This window comes from Tiliqua scincoides, chromosome 2, assembly GCF_035046505.1.
Source record: "Tiliqua scincoides isolate rTilSci1 chromosome 2, rTilSci1.hap2, whole genome shotgun sequence".
Taxonomy (NCBI): domain Eukaryota; kingdom Metazoa; phylum Chordata; class Lepidosauria; order Squamata; family Scincidae; genus Tiliqua; species Tiliqua scincoides.
The window spans coordinates 2,067,395-2,081,782 of record NC_089822.1 but is presented as its reverse complement, the minus strand read 5'-3'; the positions used below and the strand labels follow the sequence as shown (position 1 = coordinate 2,081,782).

Here is a 14,388-nt window from a genome sequence, read left to right as displayed (position 1 = left end):
ACTGAGTAGGGAGCACACTTTGGTCGCCAATCCTGGCATCTCCGGGGAGGGCAGAGAAAAGTCTCTCCCTGAAACCTGGGGAAGGTGAGGGGAGTTGCTGCCGATCAGGGCTGCCAAGAGTGAGCTGCTGGACCATGCACCCTCGGTTTTGCTTCCGCACTGTCCAATGAACACTCGAGACAACAGATATGGGAGAAAGGGCAACTTTATTTCATGTTACCAAGAGGAGCAGAGGCTGAGACCTGCAGCATCCGAGGCAGCGAAAGCCCCTGTGGTGCGGGGAGGGACCTCTGGGCGGTACCAGAAACCTCTGCCCCCAGGCGGGCATGCACCCGACTCCGAGTTGCGCCTCGCTGCTGGGTGGCGTGTCTCATCCATGTCTATCCCTTAAGGGGAAGGCAGCCGGACCGCAGACTGCGCTACCTCGAGCCTCTGAGCCTCTGAGGTGTGCCCCGCGGTCCTGGCCAGGGCCCCGTTTACGTCCTTGTGCCACCGAGCCCCTGAGGACTGAAATAGGGTTCCGCCCTGCCTATGCCGCCTGAAGGTGCATGCCAAAGTCCCATTCACGCCTCTTAACCCGCACCACCTGCCCCCTTAAAGTGACCAATGGCAGCTTGCAAACAGGGGGGGGTGTAACCCCCTGGCCCATAACAGTCTGGGGTAGGCGAAAAAACTGCCTGCCCTTCGGCCAATCTTGGCAGGCAGCAAAAAATTCCTACCCAGCCCCAAACGGCAACCAGTTAAACTCAGACTGCCTCTAGGGCGGGCGGGCGGGTATTCCCACGGTGCCCACGTGCACAAGGAGGCTGGGTCTCGTCCCCTTTTAAAAGGTCCGCCGTGGCTGCTAGACCCAGCCCCCTTCACCTCCCCCTTGGGGAGGGGCTGGACTCTCGTGTCCTGGCCAGGGCCAAACAAACTCCGACCACCTCTTTAATTGGGTGATCGGGATTCTCTTTGGCTGCCCTGGCCCCATCTCGCACATGCTTCCTCGGACAAGTGTGGCAGGCACTCTGCGCACTTCCAGGCACTGAGCAGCAGGTAATGGGGAGGCAGTCCTTTCTGCCCGTAGAGCTTCTTCAAGTGCCTAACTCTGCCAGTGCCCATCTTAGTCAAGCCCAGGATTGCCCACTACCCAGGCCCCTTCCAGCTCTCTACATTAGGGCGCCTTCCGGTGATGCGTTGACCCAGGTTGGACGGAAAAGCACCCTTTCTTTTCTGCCGGTTCTGTTCTGGGCCCAATTCAAGGTGCTAGTTTTGACTTTTAAAGCCCTTTACGGCTCGGGTCTGGGGTATTTGAGGGACCACCTCCTTCCCTACAATCCTGCCCATGCTCTTAGATCATCTGGGGGGCCCTTTTTACTGTGCCGCCACTAAGAGATGTGAGAGGGGCGGCGGCCAGGAAGAGGGCCTTCTCGGTGGTGGCCCCCGAACTGTGGAATACCCTCCCCTTAGAACTGAGAACTGCTCCCTCGTTGCTAACGTTTCGGCGTGGACTGAAGACCTTTTTATTTCAAAAAGCTTTTAATTGTTGACAGGCTGGCTGGCGTCCTTGCTTCTTGCTTTTTATATGAAAATCCACGGGGTTTGTTTGTTTTTAGATTTTCTAATTATTGTAAATTGTTTTTAATGATTGTTTTTAATGTTGTATTTTTTAAAGTGTTTGTAAGCTGCCTTGTGTGCCTGTTGGGCAAAAAGGCGGGGTATAAATTAATAAAATCATCATCATCATCATAATATCTATTCAACACCTGTAATGAAAGCACTTCACCCTCACCTGGGAACAAGAAATCCAGGCAGAGTGACATTCATCTCTGCTTCGTCTGCATTCAGCCGTGTCTTTGCTGCAGCACCTCTGCTTCAGAACACAGGAAGGATCCAGTGATGCTATTTATATATATATATTTATTTTACATGACTAATCTGCTTCTAAGCAGCTGATTGCTTCAGGGAAAGCAAAGCAGGCTTCTAATTAAAAAGCAGACGTCCCTGAAATTGTGTGCAGCATTTGAATTTCATCAGATGTGATTGCACGAGAATTATAGCCTGCACTGAGATGAAATCTTTCAAACTGTGCAGACTTTAAAAAAAATGAAGGAAAGGAAGAACAGCGATGGGTCCTCAGGCCGCAACTGCCCAGCTTGACTTGATCAAATGAGTGGCCCGGCCAGGACTCACAGAAGAACTAGCGAGTTTATGCCTCCCCCTCACCATTTGCAACGAGAGGATCAAAATAATGCTGACCTGCCTTAACAGGGTTGTTAGGAGTACTAACATCATGGATAGAAATACCTTGAGCAATTGGAAAAACCAGCCCCAGATCTCTCTCTCTCTCTCTCTCTCTCTCTCTCTCTCTCTCTCTCTCTCTCTCTCTCTCTCTCGCAAAACTATTCCCTCACCCCCCAAAAAACTTCCTTTTCTTTCTTTGTATGTTTGTTGGTTTAGGACGCAATCCTAACCAACCTTCCAGCACCAAGGTAAGGGCAATGCAACTCCTAGGTAAGGCAGCAAACACTGCCTTCCATTGGGGAGGCCTCCATGACTGCATGATGTAGCACATGCCCCACTGCATGCCACTGCTGGAAAGTTGGTTAGAATTGCACCCTTAATCCATTAGCATGTCCTGCGTAAGCATATAAACATGGGTGGTCCAACAGCTGGTGGAGCTGACTGCATCCACCAGTATTAGTGAGTTGGGAGCGGGCAGTGGGCAGAAGGGGTGGGGAAGGGGGGGAGGTGGAATGAGCAAGGGTGAATGTGGGTTCAGTGGGACTTACATACAACTGGATCCTCTCACTCTCCCTTTCTGCCACCCTTACACTTCTCGGTCCTTCGCCAGCAATATAGCTGGTGCAGGACTGAAGAGACCCAAAACCCATCCATGCTGCACATTTGAGAACGACAATGGCTACTACATGAAGGACAATGGAGGGGAGGCGAGCAGAATCAAAGCAGAAATCAAATGCTGCTTTGAGAGTGAGGCGGAGGCATCGCCTCTGCAGCCTAGAGCTGACCCACTTCCATTCACTGTCTGGTTCAACAAAGAGCTCAAAGACTCTCACGGCTCTGACATTTCTGGGGTCTGTCTCTGAGCAGTGGCATCGCTAGGGGGGTGCGGGTGGTGCGGGCCGCACCGGGTGACGCGCACAGGGGGGGTGACGCACACGGATGGTGACACGCTGAAATTGCAGTGGTTAGAAGTAACCCCAACATATTATATACCGCTGGATGCGGAATTTCGAGCAGAATGCAATGCAAAATACCAGATTGAAATATCTCCCTTCTATCAAAAGTTATGGCCAAAAAACTGGAGAACAAAAAATGCATGGATCCCTATGGAAAGTGAAAGTGAGCTGTATTGCACGTTTACTCGCAAGTTGGGAAACGTGCCTTAGTCCGTCGGAAAGGGCGGGCTGAGAGGAATCCAACGACACCAGAATGGCCCTGATCCAGTGAATACAGCCCCCAAAAACACCTGAGAAGGAAGTCCCTCCCTCCAAGCAGATGAATGTATTGAGCCCTATGGAAAGTGAAACTAAGCCTCATGGTCAGATTTACTCATGAGTAAGCAAGCGTGCCTTGGCTGGTGTGGAAGATCAGGTGAGGGAGAGTGCAAGGCAACCAGAATGGTCCTGATCCTAAGCACCTGGAGCTAAACAAGTGCTCCAAAGGCAGCCTCCCCCCCCCCCACTAAAAAGGATTGAAACAGAGGCTTCAGCTGATAAGACGAACTTTTTTGAGACTTGCAAAGCCAGGTGGATCCTGACAGTGATCTTGTTTAAACAGAAGTTCTTAAATTGAGCTGGGCACTGGGTAGGGTTGAAAACCTTACTGGTTTTGGAAGGGGGGTGTTATTGCAGGCAGGCTACAGAGGAAATTCACTTGGCGGAACAGGTGACTTCTGCTTATTTAATTATTTGTTTTACTTTACTTATTTATTTTAATTTGCCTGATGATGTCACTTCCACCATGACATCACTTCTGGTGGGTCTTGGGCAGAGTGTTATTCTAAAAAGTGGGTCCCAGTGCTAAAAGTTTGAGAACTGCTGCAAGAAAGTGTTAGTAAGTTGACGCCTGGGGTGTATGTGACACCACTAGTGACCAAAATCACTCAAATCACAATTTGGAAGAAGAATATCATAACGTTATATATCAGTCAATGCGTAATTTCATGCAGAATTTGTTCTATCTTTGTTCTATCAAAAGGTACAGCCAAAGAACGAGTGGGGGCGGAGTGATGGTACATCACCACGCCCACCACCTGGGGTGTTGCCCCACCCACTGCATGGGGGGTGACACGCTGGCATCCCGCACCGGGCGACGTGAACCCGAGTGACGCCACTGTCTCTGAGACTCTGCCCAGAACAGAGCTGCGTGGGCTTAGCTGGGTTCAGGGTTTTCTTCCACATCCAGAATCCTGAGAATGGTGGCTGAGCCCTTTGGAGCCTTTGGCTGCTGGCAGATTTGTCCAGTTAGACAAACTCCAGGACAATCCACAGCTGCTTAGCTCCTGTCATCGTCAGCTCGATTCAGGATGGTTCCCGGGAGCCTGTGGGGCTTTCTCTAATGTTGCCAGCTTTTGTGTTTAGTGGTGCTCGTGGTGTTTTCTTTGCAATTGCGCATGAATTGTGCAAACATACACTCCTTTTTCATTTGCTAACCAATTAGGGCTGATGTGATTTGTATCAGAATTCCGACCCTGAGGACCGCGACCACCAGGGAGGCCAAACTGGTCTCCCATAATGTCAAATCCAAAAGAATGTGAGGAGGAAGGGGGCTGGTTTCTATTAGTAGAACTTGCATGCAAAATCAGATAAGAAATTAATTGGGGGGGGGAGTGGAAATCTCCATGGCAGAGCACATGTTTTTCATGGGGAATGACCCAAGTGGAACGAAGTAGTGCCAGCTGAGGGATCTCAGGCAGCAGGGCTGGGCAAGCCTTGCTCTTTGTCTGAGGATTGTGATTGCTAGTCTGCAGTTGAACTAGGAGGTCCAGCACCCAGACTTGGTACAGAGTAGCTTTGGGTGCTACCTTGTGATTAGAGCCAACCTTTCCCAGGAATCCTTGTGAAGTAGTTGCTTTGCGCAAGAGACTTCTGACGCACCCAAATTTCCCTGCCACCCATCTACATGCCCTGGTCTTTGTGGGTCATGGAAGCGTCTCTGGAACCTGCCCCACGACACGTCACATTACTGCTTGCATGCTGCTTGGGGAGGGGGAGGCTGATGGAGAATGTCAGCTGACTGGCTCTTTGCACATTTGTGGCTGGCAGTGATGCAGGACACTCAGGTGCCCGTGGGAATTGCAGCTTGCTCCCTCTGTGTGTTTTGGAGTGATTCATAAAGGAGGAGAAGGGTTGGTCTCAGGCAGTGGAGGGGCAGCTCTGGCGTTTGGGTGATGGGGAGGGAGGGAACTGGCTGTTGGACCCAGGAATTCGTTCCAGCTCTCTTCCCCACATGTGAGCGCAACCCTCAACATGCACCCCTCAAACAGTGCCCCTCAGCCTGTGCCTTCACTTATCACTGAAGGAAGACTGCAAGTTGCCACCCTGTGAGGCACACCATGGCGCCATCTTGCCCTGTTTTGTCCACTTGGACTAGCAGCTGCTCCTTGGCAGAGAGCTACTTTTTCCTGGTCTGGCTCCCTGACGTCCTTCTCAGCTGGAGGTTGAACCCAGGTCCTCCTGCACCCAAAGGATGTGCTGTGCCCTGCACTGGCCTATATGTTGCCAAGCCTTGGTCTGCTGTAAAAGTTGCCTGTTGATGGGCAGAGAAGGGGTGAAGTTACAACAAGTGTGCAGTGAGAAGACCATTATATCCAATGCAAAGCCCCCCCCCAAAAAAAAATACCTGCCTTGTTGTGAGTAGGCCAAACCAGTCAGACCTTGTAATGCTACTGGTGGCATAGCTAGAGAAGGTGCAAAGCACTAAGGTTTGCAGGAAGCCTCACTGGGTCATTCTGAGTCATTCTGGGGGGGGGGGAGTCATTCTGAGTCATTCTGAGTCCTCTTCTGAGTCATTCCGGGGGGGGAGCCAAACAGAGGGGAATGCCTGGCTCTGAAGGGGAGGGGCTACTTGTACACCATGGTGAATCTCCCTGATAAACTTCATGCTTTGCACCCCCTCTAGCTACACCACTGAATGCTACCACAGTTCTGGGGGAGATTCAAACCATCCTCACAGGGAGTGCATAGGTCTGCTCCAGTGCCTCACATCTGGAATGCACTTGACCCAGTTAATGGCTTGTTTGAGCATCCCTGGATAACCTCACCCACGATGCTGCATTCTCTGCCTTGTTTCAGCAACCCAAGGCTGAACTAGCACTAAAGCTGCAGCAAAGAGCATGTCACCGCTTTCATTGCGAGATGAGCAAACATGTAAACAACAGCCAGTTATCTCAGGAGAGCAGAATGTGCAGCATTCACAAAGTAGCAGCACAGAATGTGCAGCACAAAATCATAAAGTAGTGCAAGGCCACACGTATCCTTCTGTATGTATTTTTCCATGGTGTTTTGCTTTAAATGCACACCTTTGGTTCTGCAGCCAACTTCTGCTTGTGTCTTTTTAAAGCAAGGAGCTCTTTGTGGTCCTTTGTGGTCCCTCACCAAAGGCTACTGAAAAAACTCCACAGTCAGGGAATTAGAGGACAGGTCCTCTCATGGATTGAGAACTGGTTCGAGGCCAGGAAGCAGAGAGTGGGTGTCAATGGGCAATTTTCACAATGGAGAGAGATGAAAAGCGGTGTGCCCCAAGGATCTGTCCTGGGACCGGTGCTTTTCAACCTCTTCATAAATGACCTGGAGACAGGGGTGAGCAGTGAGGTTGCAAAGTTTGCAGATGACACCAAACTTTTCCGAGTGGTGAAGACCAGAAGTGATTGTGAGGAGCTCCAGAAGGATCTCTCCAGACTGGCAGAATGGGCAGCAAAATGGCAGATGCGCTTCAATGTCAGTAAGTGTAAAGTTATGCACATTGGGGCAAAAAATCAAAACTTTAGATATAGGTTGATGGGTTGTGAGCTGTCTGTGACAGATCAGGAGAGAGATCTTGGGGTGGTGGTGGACAGGTCGATGAAAGTGTCGACCCAATGTGCGGCGGCAGTAAAGAACGCCAATTCTATGCTTGGGATCATTAGAAAAAGTATTGAGAACAAAACGGCTAATATTGTAATGCCGTTGTACAAATCTATGGTAAGGCCACACCTGGAGTATTGTGTCCAGTTCTGGTCGCCGCATCTCAAAAAAGACATAGTGGAAATGGAAAAGGTGCAAAAGAGAGCAACTAAGATGATTACGGGGCTGGAGCACCTTCCTTTTGAGGAAAGGCTACGGCGTTTGGGCCTCTTCAGCCTAGAAAAGAGATGCCTCAGGGGGGACATGATTGAGACATACAAAATTATGCGGGGGATGGACAGAGTGGATAGAGAGATGCTCTTTACACTCTCACATAACACCAGAACCCGGGGACATCCACTAAAATTGAGTGTTGGGAGAGTTAGGACAGACAAAAGAAAATATTTCTTTACTCAGCGTGTGGTCGGTCTGTGGAACTCCTTGCCACAGGATGTGGTGATGGCGTCTAGCCTGGACGCCTTTAAAAGGGGATTGGGCAAGTTTCTGGAGGAAAAATCCATTATGGGGTACAAGCCACGATGTGTATGCGCAACCTCCTGATTTTAGAAATGGGTTATGTCAGAATGCCAGAAGCAAGGGAGAGCACCAGGATGAGGTCTCTTGTTATCTGGTGTGCTCCCTGGGGCATTTGGTGGGCTGCTGTGAGATACAGGAAGCTGGACTAGATGGGCCTATGGCCTGATCCAGTGGGGCTGTTCTTATGTTGTGCTTGATGGGGTATTTACGTAGTTGGTTGTTGGGTATGTATGCAAGCGAAGTGGACCTGATTCATGCAGCCTCTTAATCACTCACTACCTCAGACAGGGTGGGCTGCACAAGTGAATGAGCTGCCTTAGATCACTCACCCCAGTAGTACTGCGAGCAACCTCAAACACAGTGCTTTTCAGTGGAGATGGAGCTCACATTTAGCTGAGAAAGGCCAAGCATGTGTGAACTGCCTCTCAGGCGAACAGGGATTTGAATCTCAGTCTCCCCCACTGAAGGCTCGGGCTCCAGCCCCTGCCACACTGGTAGCAATCAAGGCTGCTGTCACTGGGAATCATCTTCAACAGTGTAAGGCCACTGCCCACATTACAGTTTGTAGGTGGCGTCCAAAGATGTTTTTCGTCTATGCCGAACTCTTTTTAACAAAATTGTGACAAGCAGCCTTAGCACAGAGATGCTGTGGTCATGGGGCTGCCATTGGTGGGATGCCAGGCTTCCCTCTTGGGACACCACCCTCCCAAGGCAGGTGTTTCTGTCCTCTCACCTTATGAACACCTGCTGGGTTTCAGAGGTGCTCCATGAAGCCATGCCATGGCCACATCCTGCGTTCATTGCCTCCGGGGTTTCAATTCCACCAGTAGGGGAAGTGTTGTCTAGTGGATCCATGCGAATAAAGGAAGGAATAGAAATAACAGTAACTGCTCAATACGTTTATTCCATCTTCAGAACAGGACCTGGCAATGAATCTGACGCAAGGCAAACACCCCTGGCTTTTATACCCTTTAGCTCCGCCCAGACTTCCCATGATTGGTGCAGTTGACTAGCGGGCCAATTAACTAGCGGGCCAATCGGATGGTAGGATTTTGATCCCTCACCCATAAGGGATCTGAGCCAATCAGTTATGCAGGATTTCGACCCTGCATAACTTGCATACATAACAGGAAGTGTTAGTGCCTTCTGTTCAGAAAGGCTCCTCCTCTCCTATACGGCACCTGTGCTGATTCCTCTCAATCCTGAGGTCTCCAAAATAGGCTTCTCAGCCTAATCCCTGAAGAACAAATTGATCCTGTCTTCTCAGGCTGGGAGAGGGGCCACAAAGCAGTTTTTAAAGTGGTGTTCTGCTTAGTAGGGGGAGAGCAACTGTCCCTCTTCACCCCAGCATGACATCTTCTTCCAGTGGCTATTGCTGGGGTCTCGTCTGTTGATGTTTTAAGAGTGCAAGCCCTTTGGGGACAGGGAATCAGTTGTTAATTTTATTACGTGAATCACTTGTTGAAAAATGGTATATAAGTGTTGTTATTATTCCCCTCCCCATGAAGTGCACCATCAAGAGGGGCCGTAACAGCGGTCCTCTCAATTACCCTCTCTATCTGTCCTGAAAACTCCGATACCCCCCTAGACAGAGGAATCTGCTCTTTGGTTAAATGACATCATGATTCTCCTTGTTACAAAGAATTACTCCCAATGGTGTGTAATCCACATTTGTTCCATGAGTCAGCTGGAATCCATGATACCAGATTGGGCAGGGAGATTATGGAAAGGAATGGCAATTAGCTGTGCTCCCAGCAGCATGTGCTGGGCAGGCAAAACAACTCTTTTCCCTTATGGAATTGCACTCTTTCCCCAGACCCGACTTTCTTGTAAGTTGGGTCCCGCCACTGCTTCTCTGTGCTTGATGCTTCTTCCCTTTACAAAGGAGCATTTTGAGACTGGGCCAGGAGTTGAAGAAACGGGTTAGGCACGATGAAGACAGCGGAAGCCAGAGCAGCTCCCCCTCCTGGGCCAGCCTTCCTGGGAGTCAGTCTTGCAACCATCCTTGCCCATGTCCGTCACCACACAATGTTTGTAGGAGGGGCACATGAAGAACTTTGATGGGGGGGGGGGCTTGGTATGTCCCCTACCCCAGCATCCATGGTGCATTTGGCAGGGAGATGCAGAAAGCCCTGTCTGCCTCACCTCACGCATTTGCCTTCTGCCACCAGCCAGCCAGCTTTAGCTTTTGAGGTTGCATTCTCTATGAAAATGGCAAACAGATCTATTTTTCGTCTGGGATTTGGTCTCTGTTATAACTCTTCTAGCAGCTAACAGGATTTTAATTCGTTCACTGTATTTTTAAATTGCTGTGTCACTTTGGGACAGTGTGCTAGGCTGTCAAGGAATGCAAAAATGCCTGCTGCATGAACCCCATACAGGCCCCCAGGCAGCACCATAGGTAGGGGCTGCACGGGACATCAAGCTGGCACCAGTTCTGCAGACACTGGCCTGGCTGCCACACTGGGGACCTTTTGACTGGTTGCTCTGTTTAAGTGTATTGCTCTTCCTCAAGTCCTGCTTCCCTTCTGCCCTCTCTACCAGCTTTTGCAGGACAGAAGTGCTGCTTTGCATCCTGCAGTGACAGGGCCTGCAGGGAGCTGCTTGCTCTCCTTTCCATATCTGGCAGGCTTCAGTCACTGCAGGGAGGGCATCGCCTGCCCCACCTCAGCTGTGCAGCTTGCAAGAAAGACCTCTAGCCATTTGGCTAAGGTGAAAGAAAGAGCCCTGTAGGACTGTTTGCACGTGCCAAGCATTTCAGAGCAGGCAGAGGAAGGCCAAAGGGGCCACTTCAGCATGCAGCCACTGCCACCAGTGCTTTGGAGTTCAAGTGCAGCCCTCAACACTGAGCCTCGGCAGGAAGGGCTTTGCTTTCACACAAGTACGACCCACCCAGCCAGGACAATGGAAACCTTCCAGCAGGTTCCAGGGCTCCCCAAGGCAAGCAGTGGAGTCGACAACTCTCTAACCACTGTGTTTGTGTTTTCCTAGGAGAAGAAAGGCCAGGAAGTCCAGAAGGGCCCCGAAGTAGAGATTGCCAAGCTGGACAAACTGCTGAACCTGGTGAGAGAGCCAGTTGCGAAGGCCAGCAAGTGAGCCAGCAGGGATGCCCCGCCTGTCCTCCCCTCCCCCCTCCCTGCGGCTGGGAAGCACAAGGACCCCTTTGTGAGGGCCAGAGCTTTTGGAGCCCGGCACAAAGAAGCTCTGTTGTGTGGTGGTGTTTTGCAAGCAGAAAAATAAAAGTTGGGAACTTCCAGGCCTGCTGATTCTCACCCAGCCAGACACCAAGGAGTGGAAGGGGGTCCAGGAGAGGCTGCTACTGGCAGGCTGGGGGGCAGGAGGTCTAAGGGATGCCTTCTCTTTTCTCAGTTCGGGTCCCACTAAACCTCCATCTGTTACTTGTTGCTGCCCAGTGCTGATTGGGCACAGACCTCCAGCCAGCTCTGAAGTCCGCACAGAAATGTGTCCCACTGAGCCCAAGGCAAGCACTTCTCAGCACACTTGTTCAGGACCACGGTCTGAGAATGAGAGCACAACCCAATGGCCGATTCTGGAGCAGCCACAGGATGCTCTTCTGTGGACATGCAGGTGTTCAGCCATTCCTTACTATCGCCCCCTCCCTCCCACTCACAGACAAGGCAGTCCAGACAGGCCTCTTCCCACCCTTCTGCCCAGGTCTGTCTGCACTTCCACAATAGCGAGACCAGCAAGGCCCAGCTTCCCTTTCCAAGCCAAACTGACCACAGGAAGAGCTTGGAAGTCCCAACCACAGACATTTCACGCTCACAGAGGCCCATTGCTCACCAGCCAGCCCACCAAGGGCTCCCCTGCCACACACCCCCAGGGCAGCCGTGTGCTTCCCTCACAGACGCATGTGCGCCTCTTATGATTTCCTTGGAAACCCAGCATTCCTCCAGTGACAAAAACCAAATCAGAGCACGACACTTCCTGCTGCTATAAACTGGGTTAAGTTTTATTCTTCTGGTAAAGTCAGTTAGGAAGGGACATGACGCACCACTGGCTGAGTTTTTGTTTACCTACCCAGGGGAAGGGGAGAGCAGGGAGGCAGCTGTGTTTATGGCCAAAGTTGTATGGCTCACACTGGGGTGCTTTATCCCCCCCCCACCTAAGTTTTTCTGCCTTCTTTGCAGAGACGGTTGTTGCTCTGACCCAAATGCTTAGACGAGCCTTTCAGACCCAGAATGGTGGGAAGGTGGGGAGCTCATCCCGACAGACAGCATCATTTTGTGGTCTGCCCTACCAAGAGACGCAGTAGCATCAGTTGCTGCAGGTGTGGTGGTGTGTGAAGGGGTAGGCCTGAAGCTGGGAGGCACTCCACCTGACAGCCTCTGCAAGCCCTCCTAGCTCCGACCAGACCTTTGTTCCTTCCTGTCAGGAGCTGCAGTGCTTTCTTAATACTGCACCTATGCCTGCTAGATGGGAGCACTGGTCAGGGACAGACCCCAGCTTCCTTCCTCCATCATGAAGTTGCTAAGATGAGAGCGGGGGGGGGGGGGAGAGGCTACCAGATGCAGGAACAAGCTGCCGTAACTGAGTTGGCTCTCAGGTTTCACCCTAAGCTGGTGGAAAGAGGAAGCCCACCCCATTCATCTGGGGAAGGTGTCCTGTTTTCCCAGCCAGCCCTCAGGCTTAATCCAGGCCCAGCAGTCTGCTGCAGACTGTTTCCCAGAAGGCACTGGCCCAGCCCTTCAGCTGGCCTCTGCTCCCCTTCCACCACCAGGCGGATTTCAGGTCCCTGGAAAAACAGGGGCAAAAGTGAGGCCTCTGCAGTTTGCAGCATGGAGAGCAGGGGGATCGCTCAACAGCATCCCCCTTCAGCCAAGGTTTGATTGTGACCTGGCCGCAGGACAGAGTTCCAGGAGTGCCGGTTGAGCCATTTCTGTCCAACTGCCACAGCTGTCACCCAGACACTGTCTCTTCTGGCCGCCAAATCTGGCGTGGCCATGGCCAAGGCAAGAGGCCGTGGCCAGAGAACCCCGAGTGTTGGGCGGCCACCACCATCTTGCTCCTCTGTCCCAAACCCCTCAACTGGAAAAGTGACCCAGTCTCCTCTGGGCACCACCAAGGGCCTTGGTCCTCCATCACCCAGAGATCTCCCCCCGTGCTGCAGGCCAAGTTAGAGCCAAGTGGCTCCTGGCAGGTGGACCCAAGTTATCTAGCAACAAGGCCACAGGCGTCCTTGGTTATTTAATCAGATTGGAGACAGGAGAGCAGGGTCAGCTGCATTCAGTTCTTCCAGGCAGATTCACTACTGTAGCAGGTACTTCTCCTCGTTCCCCCTCTCATCTGTCTCTGAAGGCGGGCTCCTGTCGGGGCAAGATGGTGTCCTGCAGGCCTTGCAGAGAATCAGGAAGAGGACCAGAATGAGGGTGGCAATGACACTGTTGCAGACAATGGCGATGATCGCGCCAGTGGAGAGACCTGCCCCCATTGTGGGTCCCCGAGGGGAGGGGGCAAAACAGCAGGTGGCGCAGTTCAGGGGCAAGGTGATGTGTAGCCAGACTTGGTCCCCCACTGCGGAGTTACCTCAACTCACCGGCACCTTTGCTCTCTCAGAAGAGTCGTTAAATGCCAACTCCTGCCCCAGGGTGAGCAGAAAGACACAGCCAAACCATTTGGCCGTGAGGGGAAACCAGAAGCGTCACCTCGCAAGCCTGCCCCAGCTGTTCCTCTTCTCTTCGTGGAGGTGGGCTTCCAATCCCCCAAGGTCATCACTAAAACCACTGGCTCTCTCTTCCCTTGGCGACAAATGCAGGAATGGTGGTCACGGCCAGGCAGGACCAAGAGTCCTATCTGGCGTCAGCTCTGAAGAAATAGGGATCAGAAGTCCAGCTCGCATCGGTCTTGGTGTCTGCTCTTGGAGAACTCAGTAGGGGGTCCCAGCAGGTTTGCTCCCATCAGTCTTCAAGCGTCCCAGATTGTGCCTGCAAAACACACTGCCATTAGCAGGGGCAATATGGTGCTTCTCCCACTGTAAAGCCAATCTATTCTGGCACGTGCAGTTTTTCCTATCACAGTGCTCCAGGGCTGAGAGAAGCTTCGCTTGACAAAATCCCTCCTACTCCATCCTTTATGAGAGAGTCCCCCTCACATATCACAGCATTACACCCCTTCTGGGGTACTATGTGCCTGCCTCCACCACACCACCCTCTAAGCACTTCTCCTGCTTCTATGCAAGCCCTTGCATATCCCTCCAAGCTCCTACCTCACACTGGCCATATCTAAGGCACTGAACAGTTTCAGTCTCTCCATCTGAACCCCACAAGCCACCCACTTGGAAGGGGAAGGGTGCTTTTGTTTCCGAAACCCATACACACTTTCCCATAGTATTTTGGTTCTTGACATTTCACACAAAGACTAACACATTAAGCAAGTATCTAGATCTCATGGTCGCACAGAAAGTCTTAGGGGCACATGGGCAGCACTTGATGAATGCTCAGAATCCAGGAGGAACTGGGTGGGGTTTGGGCTGGCACAACAGTGCCTATCTCCTCCTTCCCTCAACCTCCTCATGGCACCACAGTGTGAGGAGCAAAGACAAGCCGCTCTCTTACGCAAGGTTTACACTTTCCAAGGGATGTGCAATTCTGCAAAAATGGTCGCTGCAATGTGCTGGCATTTGCACAGCTGATTCTTAACATGGTACTTTGGTCTCTCGGGTGCAAAATCCTGCAGCACTGGAGATGGTTGGCAATCTTCAGTCTCGAAAGACTATGGTATA

General features: G+C 51.6%; 1 protein-coding gene across 2 annotated transcripts in view; it reads left to right on the top strand.

Moving 5' to 3' along the window:
* DNAI1 (dynein axonemal intermediate chain 1) overlaps positions 1 to 10,900 on the top strand; it is a 113,770-nt gene extending 102,870 nt beyond the window's left edge. For both annotated transcript variants that reach the window (XM_066615830.1, XM_066615829.1), the window contains one exon: positions 10,638 to 10,900. In XM_066615830.1, coding sequence (XP_066471927.1) covers positions 10,638 to 10,742 — 105 coding nt within the window. In that variant the 3' untranslated portion in view covers positions 10,743 to 10,900. The remainder of the gene's footprint in view (positions 1 to 10,637) is intronic.
* The last annotated feature ends 3,488 nt before the right edge of the window (positions 10,901 to 14,388 follow it).